This window comes from Corvus hawaiiensis, chromosome 30, assembly GCF_020740725.1.
Source record: "Corvus hawaiiensis isolate bCorHaw1 chromosome 30, bCorHaw1.pri.cur, whole genome shotgun sequence".
Taxonomy (NCBI): Eukaryota; Metazoa; Chordata; class Aves; order Passeriformes; family Corvidae; genus Corvus; species Corvus hawaiiensis.
Window position 1 is genome coordinate 15,538,955 of NC_063242.1, and position 12,941 is coordinate 15,551,895.

General features: G+C 38.8%; 1 protein-coding gene across 2 annotated transcripts in view; it reads left to right on the top strand.

The window, feature by feature from the left end:
* Positions 1–12,941, top strand: part of LAMA1 (laminin subunit alpha 1) — a 100,207-nt gene that overhangs the window by 18,014 nt on the left and 69,252 nt on the right. For both annotated transcript variants that reach the window (XM_048289305.1, XM_048289306.1), the window contains 3 exons: positions 3,211–3,381; positions 3,729–3,841; positions 10,935–11,177. In XM_048289305.1, coding sequence (XP_048145262.1) covers positions 3,211–3,381; positions 3,729–3,841; positions 10,935–11,177 — 527 coding nt within the window. The remainder of the gene's footprint in view (positions 1–3,210; positions 3,382–3,728; positions 3,842–10,934; positions 11,178–12,941) is intronic.

Below are 12,941 nucleotides of genomic sequence, written 5' to 3' on the forward strand. Positions count from 1 at the left end.
TTAGCTGCAAGGTACTTTTACAAATAGAATATAGTCAATCAAACCAGATTAGTGAGCTGAGAAGTCTAGTGCTGGATTTGGTACAGATCCATATGGATCTGTTGCTGTCTCTCAAGGCTGGCTCAGAACTACAGTTGCCTAATATGATAATGGAGCCTGATAGCTCAGCAGTGATACAGACTACCAGTGGTGGTTTTTGCATGGAGCAATTGCCTTCCTTACTAGTGGGAATAAGATCATAACTCCCCTTCAATCTATCATTTGTGCTGTACTTTAGATAGAAAACTGTGAAAGTTAAATGGATGAAGGGTCTCGAGGGTAAGTCCTATGAGGAGTGACTGCGAGGGCTGGAGTTGTTTAGCCTGGAGGAAAGAAGGTTCAGGAGAGGCTTTTGTCACTCTCTACAACTACCTGAAAAGGAGGGTGTAGCCAGGTGGGGGTCGGCCTCTTCTCCCAGGCAACAAGCAATAGGATGAAAGGACATAGCCTTAAGCTGTTCCAGGGGAGATTCAGGTTTGAGGTCAGGAGGAATTTCTTCGTGGGAAGAGTTGCTAAACATTTGAATGGACTGCTCAGGGAAGTGGTGGAGTCCCGGTCCCTGGAGGTATTCAAGAAATGATTGGGTGTGGCAGTTGGTGTCACAATCTAGTTGACAATGTGGTAATCAGTCAAAGGTTGGACTTGATGATCTCTGAGGTCCTTTCCTAAGGGCTAAATGATGCTGTGATGTCCTTAAAAATGCAAATATAATTCGCTAAAGGTTCAGTTTAATGGTATCTTCTGATGGAGTTTTGTGTCTGTTATGGCCACTTGCATTTCACACCAGGATATGATGACAGTCAGCTGTTTATCTGTAAATGGCTCTTTTAAGACACTATTCTTGATCTTCCCTGAAATCAGTGGCTGCACCTCTGCAGTTTGCCTTAAAATCTAATTGTGGTAAAGAGATTCAGAGGTGAACATAATCAGCTAGGATTTGAAGAGATGCAGTACTTTGCAGGAAGAAGCTAACAACCTCTTTCTTTTTTTATTTGGATCCTGGGGCAAAACTCCAGTGCAACTCACTTGGATTGAAATGCTCTTTTTTATCTCTGTGGGACTTGAAGAACTCATCATAAGATAGCTTTGCTATTCCTTTGGCACAAGTATGTTGACTGAAGGTTATTGGATGCAAATTATTTCACTGTAGCAAATGATGTTGGAAAGAAATGGCAGGGCTACTGTGTAATGTGAGTGAAGGTAATGGGTGACCTGAGAAGTAATGGATATCTCTTGAAGACAGGCTCATAGGCCCCTGCACAAATAGTAATGAATACTGAATAAGAAAAATTTTATATCATTTCAGAGTAGTGTTAAAAAGGAAACCCTCTTCCACCACTGAACTTTATTGTCCAGTAGGAAAGCAGAGGGCAGAATTCCTTCTTTGCCTCCATCTTTACATCTGGAGCTACACTGCACATGAACTACATGAGGGGAGAGAAGCCTGTGCAGAAAACCTCTTACTGGCAGAAGAGCTTCACTAGAGTGGTCAATAAGATGTCTTCAGCATCCTCATCTGCATCAGATTTAGGTATAATGAGAACAAGGCATCTGACCTAGTCTGGATTTAACATCAATGAAGTCAGGATTCAAAAAAAATAGAAAGCTCCATCTCCCTCCTATTAAATTTCAAGTATAGCACAATTGAAAACACACTGTTTGTTATTCATACTGTGGTGCAGAATTTGGTAGCCAAATTTTCAATAGCTGGAGGCAAGTCTTGAATACCACTGAAACTTTTTGCCAGGCTTTCTAGGGTGATGCAATTACTGGGGAAAGACACTTTAAAGGAATATTGAATGTAGCCTTGTTGAGATCACAGAATCACAGAATTTTTAGGGTTGGAAGGGACCTCTGGAGATCATCTGGTCCAACCCCAACTGCCAAGGCAGGGTCACCCTGAGCAGGTTACACAGGAACTTGTTCAGGTGGGTTTTGAATGTCTTCAGAGAGAGAGACTCCATGACTTCCCCGGGCAGCCTGTTCCAGTGCTCTGCTACCCTCAATGTAAAGAAGTTCTTCTTCATGCTGAGGTGAAAGTTCTGTTTTAGTTTATGGCCATTGCTCCTTGTCCTGTTGCTGAACAGCACTAAAAAGAGCCTGGAACCATCCCCTTGGCACCTGCCTTTGAGATATTTATATGCATAAACAGCTAAGGAAAGCAAAACTTTAATATTGCAATCTGTTTTGATGTATATGGTAGATAATGAAGTAAAATAATTCATACAGTTTTACTAGTGAAAAGGGCATATATTTTGATAAATATGGCTTGATTTTTTTTCAGATTTCCTTTTAACAGAAGAAAAATGTGATTTTAATACCTTACTATTGCAACACTAGCAATTCCTGTGGCATTTTTAATGTGCCATACCAAGCCTCTAGCTTTGTTTTTAGCCCACTGGGCTTAATCTCTAAAGACAGGACTCCTCTTTCCAAAATTACTTCTTTTTCAGAGTTGCTTCTGACTGGAAATGGAGTATCTCTGTTACACCATAACCATGCAAGAAAGAGATGCTTTTTAGCTCATGAGGGATGCCTGGAAGCTGATCAAAACTTTGCTGAGAAGCTGTGCTCAATTTCTGTTACATACAGTATTCCCAAAATTTTATCAGTAGCCTTCAAACCAAAGTAAAACTTTGCTCCTTTTAGAAAAAGCAAAGGATTCCTGGTCTGGTAGCAGTAATCTTGAAACTTAGTCTGTTGTTACATTACTTCAGTGCATAAGAGCAAAACTATTTGGAAGTACAGTGAGGTGTTTGTGTAAAGATTAATAAGTGGCAAGCAAAATATCCCTTAGACTTTACAGAGACTGCAGAAAAAGCCTGTAGCAAAGGTCTAAAGTTCAGTCCTTAAATCTTTCAGGTCTGGAGTGTCCTGTTCAGGCCAGTGGTGTTGCTGCTGCAAAGAGCTCGTGTTAAACGCCGTTTTCCGCACCAGCTGAGTGCGTGCTCTACAATCCCTCTTTGATTCTGGCTGTGGGCGACTTGTCCCCCAGGTTTTGATCAATTCACAGTGCAAGAGAATTTTAGTAACTGGGAGAGTTGGTTTGCAAACTCATGTGTTCCTCAGCATAAAGCATCCAAATGTGGAGTGAAATAACAGGGATACTGCTGTCAGGGTGCCAACTTTGCATGCCTTACAATGTGGCTGATAAACATTATTTCTTTCAAGGCCTGTTCCCTGCCATTTTGAACCTGGCCAGCAATGCTCACATCTCTACCAATGCCACCTGCGGGGAGAAGGGACCAGAGATGTTCTGCAAACTGGTGGAGCACGTCCCCGGACGGCCCCTGCGCAACGCCCAGTGCCGCGTCTGTGACCGTCACAGTGCCAATCCCAAAGGCAAGCTTCATGTGTTTTGGATTTTGTTTGTTTCATGGGTTTGTGTCTTTTTTTAACTCTTCCCCTTGAATACAGAGTGTCTTGGAGTGAAATATGTTTTAGTTTTAGTCTCTCTACTATGTGAGTGCAATTACCTTGGAGCAAAGGGCTGACAGAGAGTGTGAGCACCGTGTATCACCGTTAAGAACTGCAAGATCCAATGACAACCTTTTTGTCTGAGGGCAGATTTCAGCTTTTACTTCTTTATGACAGGAAGAGATTGTGGTTCGTGTGATATAAATGTGCTGGGTCAGAAAAATTCAAAGATTTATTTTCAAGAGATGTTTAATTATTTTGCTTTGAAACAGAGCAGCACCCAATTTCCAGTGCAATCGATGGTACCAATAACTGGTGGCAGAGTCCCAGCATTCAGAATGGAAGGCAATACCACTGGGTCACCATCACCTTGGATTTAAGGCAGGTGAGTAACCATTTATGTGAGTGTCATTAAATGGATGTAGGATACAAGCCAATACAATTGATTGCAGCTCCTCTGTGTTTAGATGGTAGGATATGTAGCAGTTAACTGTTGAGTAGCACTTTAGTTAAATATGGATAGTTAAAAGTTAATATGAACTTATTTTAAACAGATATGGTTTTCAATTATTGTTCTAGAGCATCTTGAAGATTTCATTCCTGTCAGACTGGAATGGAAGTGAATTATGGCACAGTAACAATTGTTTGTGTGGATGAGAGTAAAAACTCTCATCCATGTTCTTTGTTGGTAACCAATTCCATCTGTACTAATTCCTTTGTCTTGGTAGCTTTCCTCTGTCTTTTCCTCACCCTTCTGTCTTTTCCCCAGGAGTCCAATGATACTATTTTCCTCCACCTTTTATCTCTTAGAAGTTACTTGAAGTCTGTGTTTTCAAGGACTTCTTTTTAAAAAGCAATGTTTTCAGGCTGTTGGCCAAAGTACACATTTTATGTGAGGATGCATCTGACTGATTCTGATCACCATCTTGTTGGAAGGAACACTGGGAAGAAATGTTCTAAACTATATCTTCTAGGAACTTTTGCTGTCAGCTGTTATGCAGAGTTAGTGTTTATATTTCTGAAACAGTGATTTGTGACCCTGGGGAGATTGGAACTCTCTGGGCAAAAGTTGCTTCCTCTGTTTTGGCCACTCTGTATCGCCAAACTTGGAGGGATTTATCATTCTTAGACAGGAGGCTGGGCTGCTAAACTGTAGAGAGCATTTGCTAATTTATTAGTTTGTCTGCTAGACATACAAGAATCAGAAGTCTCCTACCATGCTCCAAGAAAAGACAAAATAATTGGTGAAGAAATATTTTTCTTGGCTTTTTCTTGTTGTTTTGCTTTGAACAGATCTGTGTGCTGGCCTACCTAAGTTGCTTGAAAATCATAGCTCAACAATTCCTTATTAATATGGGGATGCTTCCAAACTCTGGAAGAAGAAACTATTACGTACTAAAAATGCATACTTGAGGTGTAGAATTAGTAAGAAGCTTTTGCAGGATCTGTAGACCCTGCTTGAAAGTTATTTTAAAGATAAAACAGAAGGTTTAACTTTGATGTTTTCAAATAAAGCATAGGTTAAGCAAGTGCCTAGTTTGCTCTTTAATTAGAAAGCAGAACTGTTAGGAAAATAATCACAGGGTGTCTTTTGTCAGTGACAGAAGGTTTGGATAGGATTTTTGTGTTGTTTGAAGAGTTAGCTTTGTGTTTGGTTTGTAAATGGACAAACAGGAAGGAAAAATGAAGGAGGAGGGGATGCCTTAGTTTTTATCCTCCTAGAACAATTTCACTTTGGAAACAGACCAGCTGATCTGCCCTCTGAATCTTTTATTCTCCAGTCATAGTGCTCTTATGTTTCAACAAATACATATCTTTCCTCTCCTGACCCACGCTCAGTTTCACTAATTCGATTTGAAAAGTTTCCCCTAAGGGGCCTTTCTTCTGTGTTTTCCCTAGAGAGTTTGAGAGAGAGAAGGCATCTAGGGCTATGCAAACTGAATGTAAATTACTGCTCTGTGAGAAAGGATTTGGTTAATAGAGATTGCTTGAAGTCAGTGAGTTATTAGAGCTGACTTGGTGTGCTTACTTTAAGCAAGTCAGCACAAGTAAAGAGAACACAAAAGAAAAACATGTGAAGGATCTTAGTGATTTTAGTAATTATTTACTTCATATATTTGTTTCAGAATGAGTTAAAATAGTCTTCTGGAACTTTCAGAAAAATATTTCTGGAAGTCAGTGCCTGTGTTCAGTATAACTTCAGCCCTGGTACTTTTTTTTTTACATTTCAAGCTTTGTGCATTATATCTGTCAAGTACCGTATTAAAGTAAACAAGTCCTTTCCTTGCCAGAGTAGAGAATATATTCACACCTCTTTGTGATGTGAAAAATTAACATCTGGTCATTATTTATGGTTTTTTTTGCAATTATCAGAAATTCTAGGAATAAGAGGAATTGATTATTCCTTGGGATTATTACCAATGTAGAGTTTAGAGATATAATCAAAGCAGTTGGGTTGGTAAATGCTGAAACATACCCTTGGCTGGCAAATATGGGGAAGATTCCCTTAGCTGGTGAACACTGACTCCACTCCAGTTTCCCTAGGTGAACCTTTATGACTGTATTCATCTCTTGGCTCCAAGTTGAAGGGAATAGAGCGTATTCTTTCGGCTAATATTCTACCTTGTACTTAGTCTATTTAGTCTAAAACCAGCTGTACTAAAGAGTAGTTTGATGAGGTCTCAGTAAGAAAAGAGGGCTGGCTACTAAAATCAGTATGGAAATTGCTGTTTTTACCTTTCTCCTTTGCAGAATCTGTGCTATTTATAGCTAATATAGCATTTTGTAAGGTTAGTGCTTACGTCATGATTTTCTAGCTCATATACATCATGACAACTAGGTACATTTATTCTAGCGTGCCTTTCGGTCTTTCTAGGATCCAGATGTATGATAGTATTTCCTTCCCACACCCTACACCACTGCCTCCTCCTCCCCCTTTCCATTAAATTTATGGCAATGATCCAGAACTGGGGAAAGAGTAGTTTAGCAATGAGGTGTAGGATTGATGTGAAAGACACTGAGATTTGATTTATGACCTTGTGCTTCCTACACTGGTAGTTCTACAGAAAGAAATACACAGCAGCAGTTTTCTATAAAAACAGCATTTTTTGCTTGAGTTTGACTCCTCTGGGCAGTTGCAGGGTGAAATTACAATTCTAATAAATCCTGGCTATGATACACTTAAGTGGTGTGATTGAGCCAGCTGTGAAATATTACTCTGTGACACCATTAAACAAAGACTACTTACCTCAGTTTTATTACCATGCTTCGGACTTCTAAAGATATTTAAATGTACTTTGTATCCTTGGTGTAGCAGAAAGGCAGATGTTTGTATATCAAAAAGTTCTTGAACTGCAAAGCAAGACTAGTTCTTCTTGGAAGACCCATAGTATTAAGTTGAGTTGAGAAAACAACTCCACTTCTGATTAAGTCATAGCTCATGGATATTCTATGAGTACTGGATTACCACTCAGAGGCTGATGTAAGAGTAATTTGCAGTTTCTGCTATTACAAAGTGAAAAGGAATGTAAATATTATAATATGATTTTTCCAGAGCTTTCGTCTTGAAATGAACTGGCAAGAACAGGTTTCTGTAAAGATACATGGTTTGCTGATGTAAAAAAATGCTGTTCTGTTGGCTTCACAGGACTAATGTTAATGAATTGTATGTGGAAAGCTTCCTCAAAAGTCCTTTGTGGCTTTGTAAAACTGATGATGCAAGATTCAGGGTGTTCATCCGTACGTGCTTACAAAAAAATTCTTGTGTAAAATGAATTTTCCTTCTATTCCAAATTAAGGTTTGCACATAATGAATCAAAATCTTAACAGAAAGATAATTAATGAGACTAGAAGTTCTGCTGGATTTAGTGTATTTTGCACTTTTAACATCACAGAATCGTCAGAGCAAAATGTTGCAAACAATTGCTAGGCTTCACAGTGTCTAAGAGCCTGAAGCTGTCTTTATCTCTTAAAACAATATTTCTGTGAACAATATAAGCTGAGATACATCCCTTCATGTAGTCTTCTACTCTTTGAGAGTATTCAAGAACGATGCACTTGGTGTTGCTGGATCTGCATTCAGAGAGACAAGGTTTTTAGAAAGTCTAATTAAAGCAGAAATTTCTTGGTTTATTGGCATTGCAGCTATCAAGAAGAGGTTTTTTTAGTACAAGTTTATTTAGCTGATCTTAACAATCAGGACTGAAATGCCTGTAAAATGACACTTTTAATCTGTGTCTGCTTGGGAATTGCTAACTTGCTTTGACTTGCCCTTTTTACCCTTGTAGTTCAATAAGGAAATTAGTTCTGAGAAAGTTATACAGTCAAATTAAAGTGTACAAATCATTAGCTCTTGCTCAGGTTTATCACATGGCTGGTTGGTGGGCACTGAATGAAGGTGGAAAGTGATAAGAAACTGCCTTTGGTGATATTCAAACCTGAAGAACTTGTAAAAGTCAAATTCTGTAAAATGTGCTCAAAGGAAAATCAGTTTGCATGACGTGAACTTCTTGGCCCACTGTGGGTTGCAGAGGCTGTGGGATATGAGGTCTGCAAAACCCCTACCTACAGACATTCCTTGAAAGATATTCATCTGTGTACCCTGTGGACACCTTGGTCCCTTCTTCCAGCTTCATTCCCTTGCTTGGAAACATAATCCCTGAGAATAAAGCTCCTACTAGTAGGTTGTCTAGTGACTTCTTGAGTCTGAGAGCATTTATACAAAATCCTTAATTTATTTATTTAACCTACATTATTTCAGGGACTGACAAATTTTCCTGAAGCTGTTGATATTTATTATCTTGGGAATTTACCTGTGAAGTAAAATGGGATACCTGTGAACTATGTGTGTAAATGGAAAAATTGAGAAGAGATTGAATTTATTGAATTGTGCATTGAATTTGTGCACAGTTGCTGTGAAATTGTTAATATTTAACTGGCTTTTCCCTTCACTCCCCCCTCACCAAGGAACTTGATATTTAAAGTAAGTTTAATTTGCATACTCTCGTGAATACCTTTTACTGCAGCAGTTGGTTTGTGATGAAAGATATCTCATTGTTACTAGTTGGAACTGGATTTAAAACTAGCCACATCAGCTGCACACTATAATGGGTCTTGAAAAATCTCAATGTAATCAAAAGTAGATCATTTGTTGTTCAGCCAACTGTGTAATAAGTAGGGAAGCAGTTTAGTTGATGACAGCAAGCAGAAAGGAAAAATAAATAAATAAAGGACATATGAGAGTTTTTGAGGGAGGTTTTCTACCATGGTATTTGAAAAAAGTTTGGGTTCCAGTCTTGCATCTTTTATGCATTTGACTTCATACTGACTTCAAAGGAACTTGGAAGTGCATAGCTGTTTCTAAGTCCAGTCAATAAAACTCTAGTTTTAATAGTTTTGTGAAGTTCTCGTATGTGATGGAGAAAATACCCATACAAGCAACTCCTGTCACATATGAGTCTTCAGGTTTTGGGTACTGAAATGATGATACACCAGATTCTGCTTGTGCATAACTGAGTGCAAAAGGGGTATTTAACTCAATGCCACTAAGTGAACAATGAAATGTGTGTAGGGAATATAATTGTTTGGCTTGAAGTCTGCCCAAATGATGTACTTTGTTCCGTTAAAACCATGTATTTTGGCTTTTATTTTTTCCACTGGAGATTGTTGGCATGATGTAGGCTTTATTTAAAAGGGGGTCTTCTCTTCATGGAAGCTGGATTATAATTCTTGATATTCACTTCGATCAAATTTTAAGACTGCGCTGAACAAAAGAGGATTCACAGACCCCAGAGAAATTTTATTTCTAAGACCGTAAGACTGACTAAAGAGTGAGCTGGCTTGCATCTGCTTGCATTCCTGAAGCATCACAGTAAAATCCTAATTTTCTGTATATTTTCATACTTATTGAAACAATTAGACATGTTCTGTTTTTCTGTGATTGATGTCTAAAAGGATAAAACTGGAGTGCCTGTAAAGAAAGTGAAACCAAGCGAATACTGTAGTTTAAGTTCTGTCTGATAAAATTGTTTTACTTTTATAAAGATGATATATGTAGTAAATCATTTGAAGATAAGTACCACCAATGTTTTTTTCCTTCTCACGTGTGCAAGATCTCCTAATCAAAGCTTTACTCACTTAAATAATGCTTTGTTTCAAAAGTAGTTTCCTGAACTGCATATACAATGCAGTTACTATTTATCTTTGTGAGTTTATTTCCCCATTTGGCAAAATCAAAACCTGCTTTCATGTGGCAAGTATTGTTCTTGCTCTGGCTTTAATCTGTATTGCAAGAAAAAAAACCCCAAACCTAAAAATTTAAATTCATAACGGATGAAAGAATTGAGTGCAGCCAATTGGAGCTCAACATAGTATTAACACTACACATGCAGACAGGAATTATGATGATAACAGCAGCCAACCAGGCAGTCTGCTCAGGTGGGAATACATTTCTCTGAGATGGTTGAATCATACAGAGTTTTTCTTTCATCTAAATGTGGCTTGTTATTCCAGTGTATATGAAACATTAAACTCCTGTATAGAAGTGTTATGGATTTGCAAATCCAGCCTTTTTGAGTGAGGTGATGTAGTAGGTATTGGGTAAGGGATGACACGGTGGCTTTGCTGGAAGTGCACTTCAGTGTTCGTGTCTGATGCTGTAGCGAGCTGGGTGGCCAGTGCAGGTAGGCTGGCTGCCATGACAAGGTAATTTAAGAGATGATATGAACTTAATTACTGCCCTGCCTACTCATAGAAGTGCTCAACAGTCCTGTTGTATGGATGAGGATTTCACTTTGGATTGTCAGAAAAATAGTCAAGATACCTGCATAGCTCATATACGTCTTAACCTTACTTAAGAATATTACCTTTTTTATCATGCTTATTTTTGTCACATTCAGCTTATTTATCTCTGTGTATTTTTGGCAGTGTCTGTAATAGTCTGCTACTACTTGAAACAACTTCAACACAGGATGAATTTGGAATGCAAAGATTATTTTTAACACAGGGTGTAAGAAGTTTATCAGAAATGCTATTAGAGAAGATTACATTCCCTGCTAAATTGTAAAACAGAGAGTTTTTTGGGCTACATCTGTAAAAAACCCCACAAAAACAAACAACCAAGCACAAGAAACCAAACAAGGAAACCCAACCAAACCCCAGATTTTGAAGCCCTCAGTGGTTCAGAAAAGCTAAACATTTCCCACAGATTGTTATACCCAACTAATACTGAAATGTGCAGTATAGATATAGATTTCAGCTATTACATCAGCACAGAGTGATGCCCTGGACACAATTAGATGGACCTCTCTTGTCGAATGTTTGTGCAAAAAATTTATCCAGAGTTACTGTACCAAATTCTACCCTCTTCCCAGGCAAATCGTATACTGCTTTTAAAATTTAAATTTACTACCCCAGTTGGCTTCTGGTGGTCTTTTACAGTACAGTGAAGTGTTAAAATTTTCTTCTTGCATTTTTTTCAGGTCTTTCAAGTTGCATATGTCATCATCAAAGCTGCTAATGCTCCACGACCTGGAAACTGGATTTTGGAACGCTCCATAGATGGCACGGAGTTCAGACCATGGCAGTACTATGCAATTAGTGATACTGAATGTTTAACTCGTTACAATATTACACCAAGAATTGGGCCTCCAACTTACAAGAGAGATGATGAAGTGATCTGCACCTCCTATTATTCCAGACTAGTTCCCCTGGAACATGGAGAGGTATCTTTGTTTTTGTACTTGCAGTTTGTGATTAAGAACATGGACTGATAGCAGTTTGAAAACATTTGAATTGCAGTTACAGAGTTCATCACCCTCAGCACTACCAGATCATCTGTTATTCTTCTTTAATAACATTATCTTTACATCACGTACTAGTATAGCAAACTGCTTAATGTTGGGATGAAATACATCTTTGGCTCTATGTGTTCCCATTACTAAACTCTTTGTTCTCTCTTTCCATATAATTTGATGGTAGCAATTAGCTGTGAATTACTAGTTCCTTTATCCCGAAAAGCTATAACAGAGGCTCTGTGTTCTGCCAGTTTTTTCATTTAGTGGAGAAAACTCCTGTGTTAGGAACACCTGGTTGTGTGAGATAAAGCTGCAAACACTGTTGAAGTGCTCGGCACAGCTGGAACTCCTAAACAAGCCTTGGCATTGTTTCAAGGATGTAGCATAATTAAAAGAGCTATGAGTTGTGCAGCCTTGCTGTTGATTGTTCTTTCTTTTAGCAAACTATTCACGGTACTTGTGTAATTTATTACAAAGAGGCAGCCACATAATGAAATGATACATTAAAACCAGCAGTTATTCCATCGTGAATGCTATAGTGTATGATTGTGATAATAAGTGTGGCGTTATCCCATGGAGAATGCTAGTAACTCCTAGCTTCATAGAAATCAATATGTTTTTATTTCTTGGTTTTAAAAAGATTGGACTGTATGTAGCCATTCATGTAAAATTAAAATTATCAGCAAGAAAAGAACCAGTGGAATTCAGTAAAGTCCCATTTACTTTAATAAAATGCTTATTGCAATGTTGTGAGCATATGATGAACATATAATCAACATAGAACCAACAGATCAGATGGAATGAAGAAACCTAAACCTATCTCTCCACACAATTAACCAGAAAACCCTTAGTTTGACTGTATATGAACAGTGCTGCTTGTCATGTACGTTTAGTAGGCCATACAACTCCCACTCCAGAGATGCCAGAAATTCAATTTAGTGACATTTTTCTTCTCATTCATTGGTCCTGATGGCACACATAATTAATTGGGCTACAATATCCAAAACATTGGGGTTTTTTCTGAGTGCAGTGATAGAAAAGCATAATACAAAAAATGGCAGAATTAAATTTCTGTGTACTATGGAGAATCACAGAATCTTTCAGGTTGGAAAAGACTTTTAAGGTCATTGAGTCCAATTATTAACTCAGCACTGCCAACTTCACCCTTAAACTATGTTTTTAAAGTGACACATCTACATGTCCCTCCAGGGATGGTGACTCCACCACTTCCCTGGGGAGCCTACTCCAAAGCTTGACAACCCTTTCCATGAAAAATATTTTCCTTGCTTCCAAACTAAAACTCCCTTGGCACAATTTGAGGCTATTTCCTCTTGTTCTGTTCCTTTATGCCTGGGAGAAGAGGCTGACCCCCATCTGGCTACAGCCTTCTGTCAGGTAGTTACAGGGAGTCATAAGGTCACCCCTGAGCCTCCTTTTCTCTAGGCTGAACAACCCCAGCTCCCTCAGCTGCTCCTCGTAAGTCTTGTGTTCCAGACCCTTCACCAGCTCCGTTGCCTTTCTCTGGACACTACAGCACCTCAATGTCCTTCTGAACTGAGGGGCCCAGAAGTGAACACAGGATGTGAGGTGCAGCCTCACGAGCACGGAGTACAGGGGGACAATCACTGCCCTGGCCCTGCTGGCCATACAATTTCTCATACAAACCAGGGTGCCATTGGCCTTCTTGGCCAC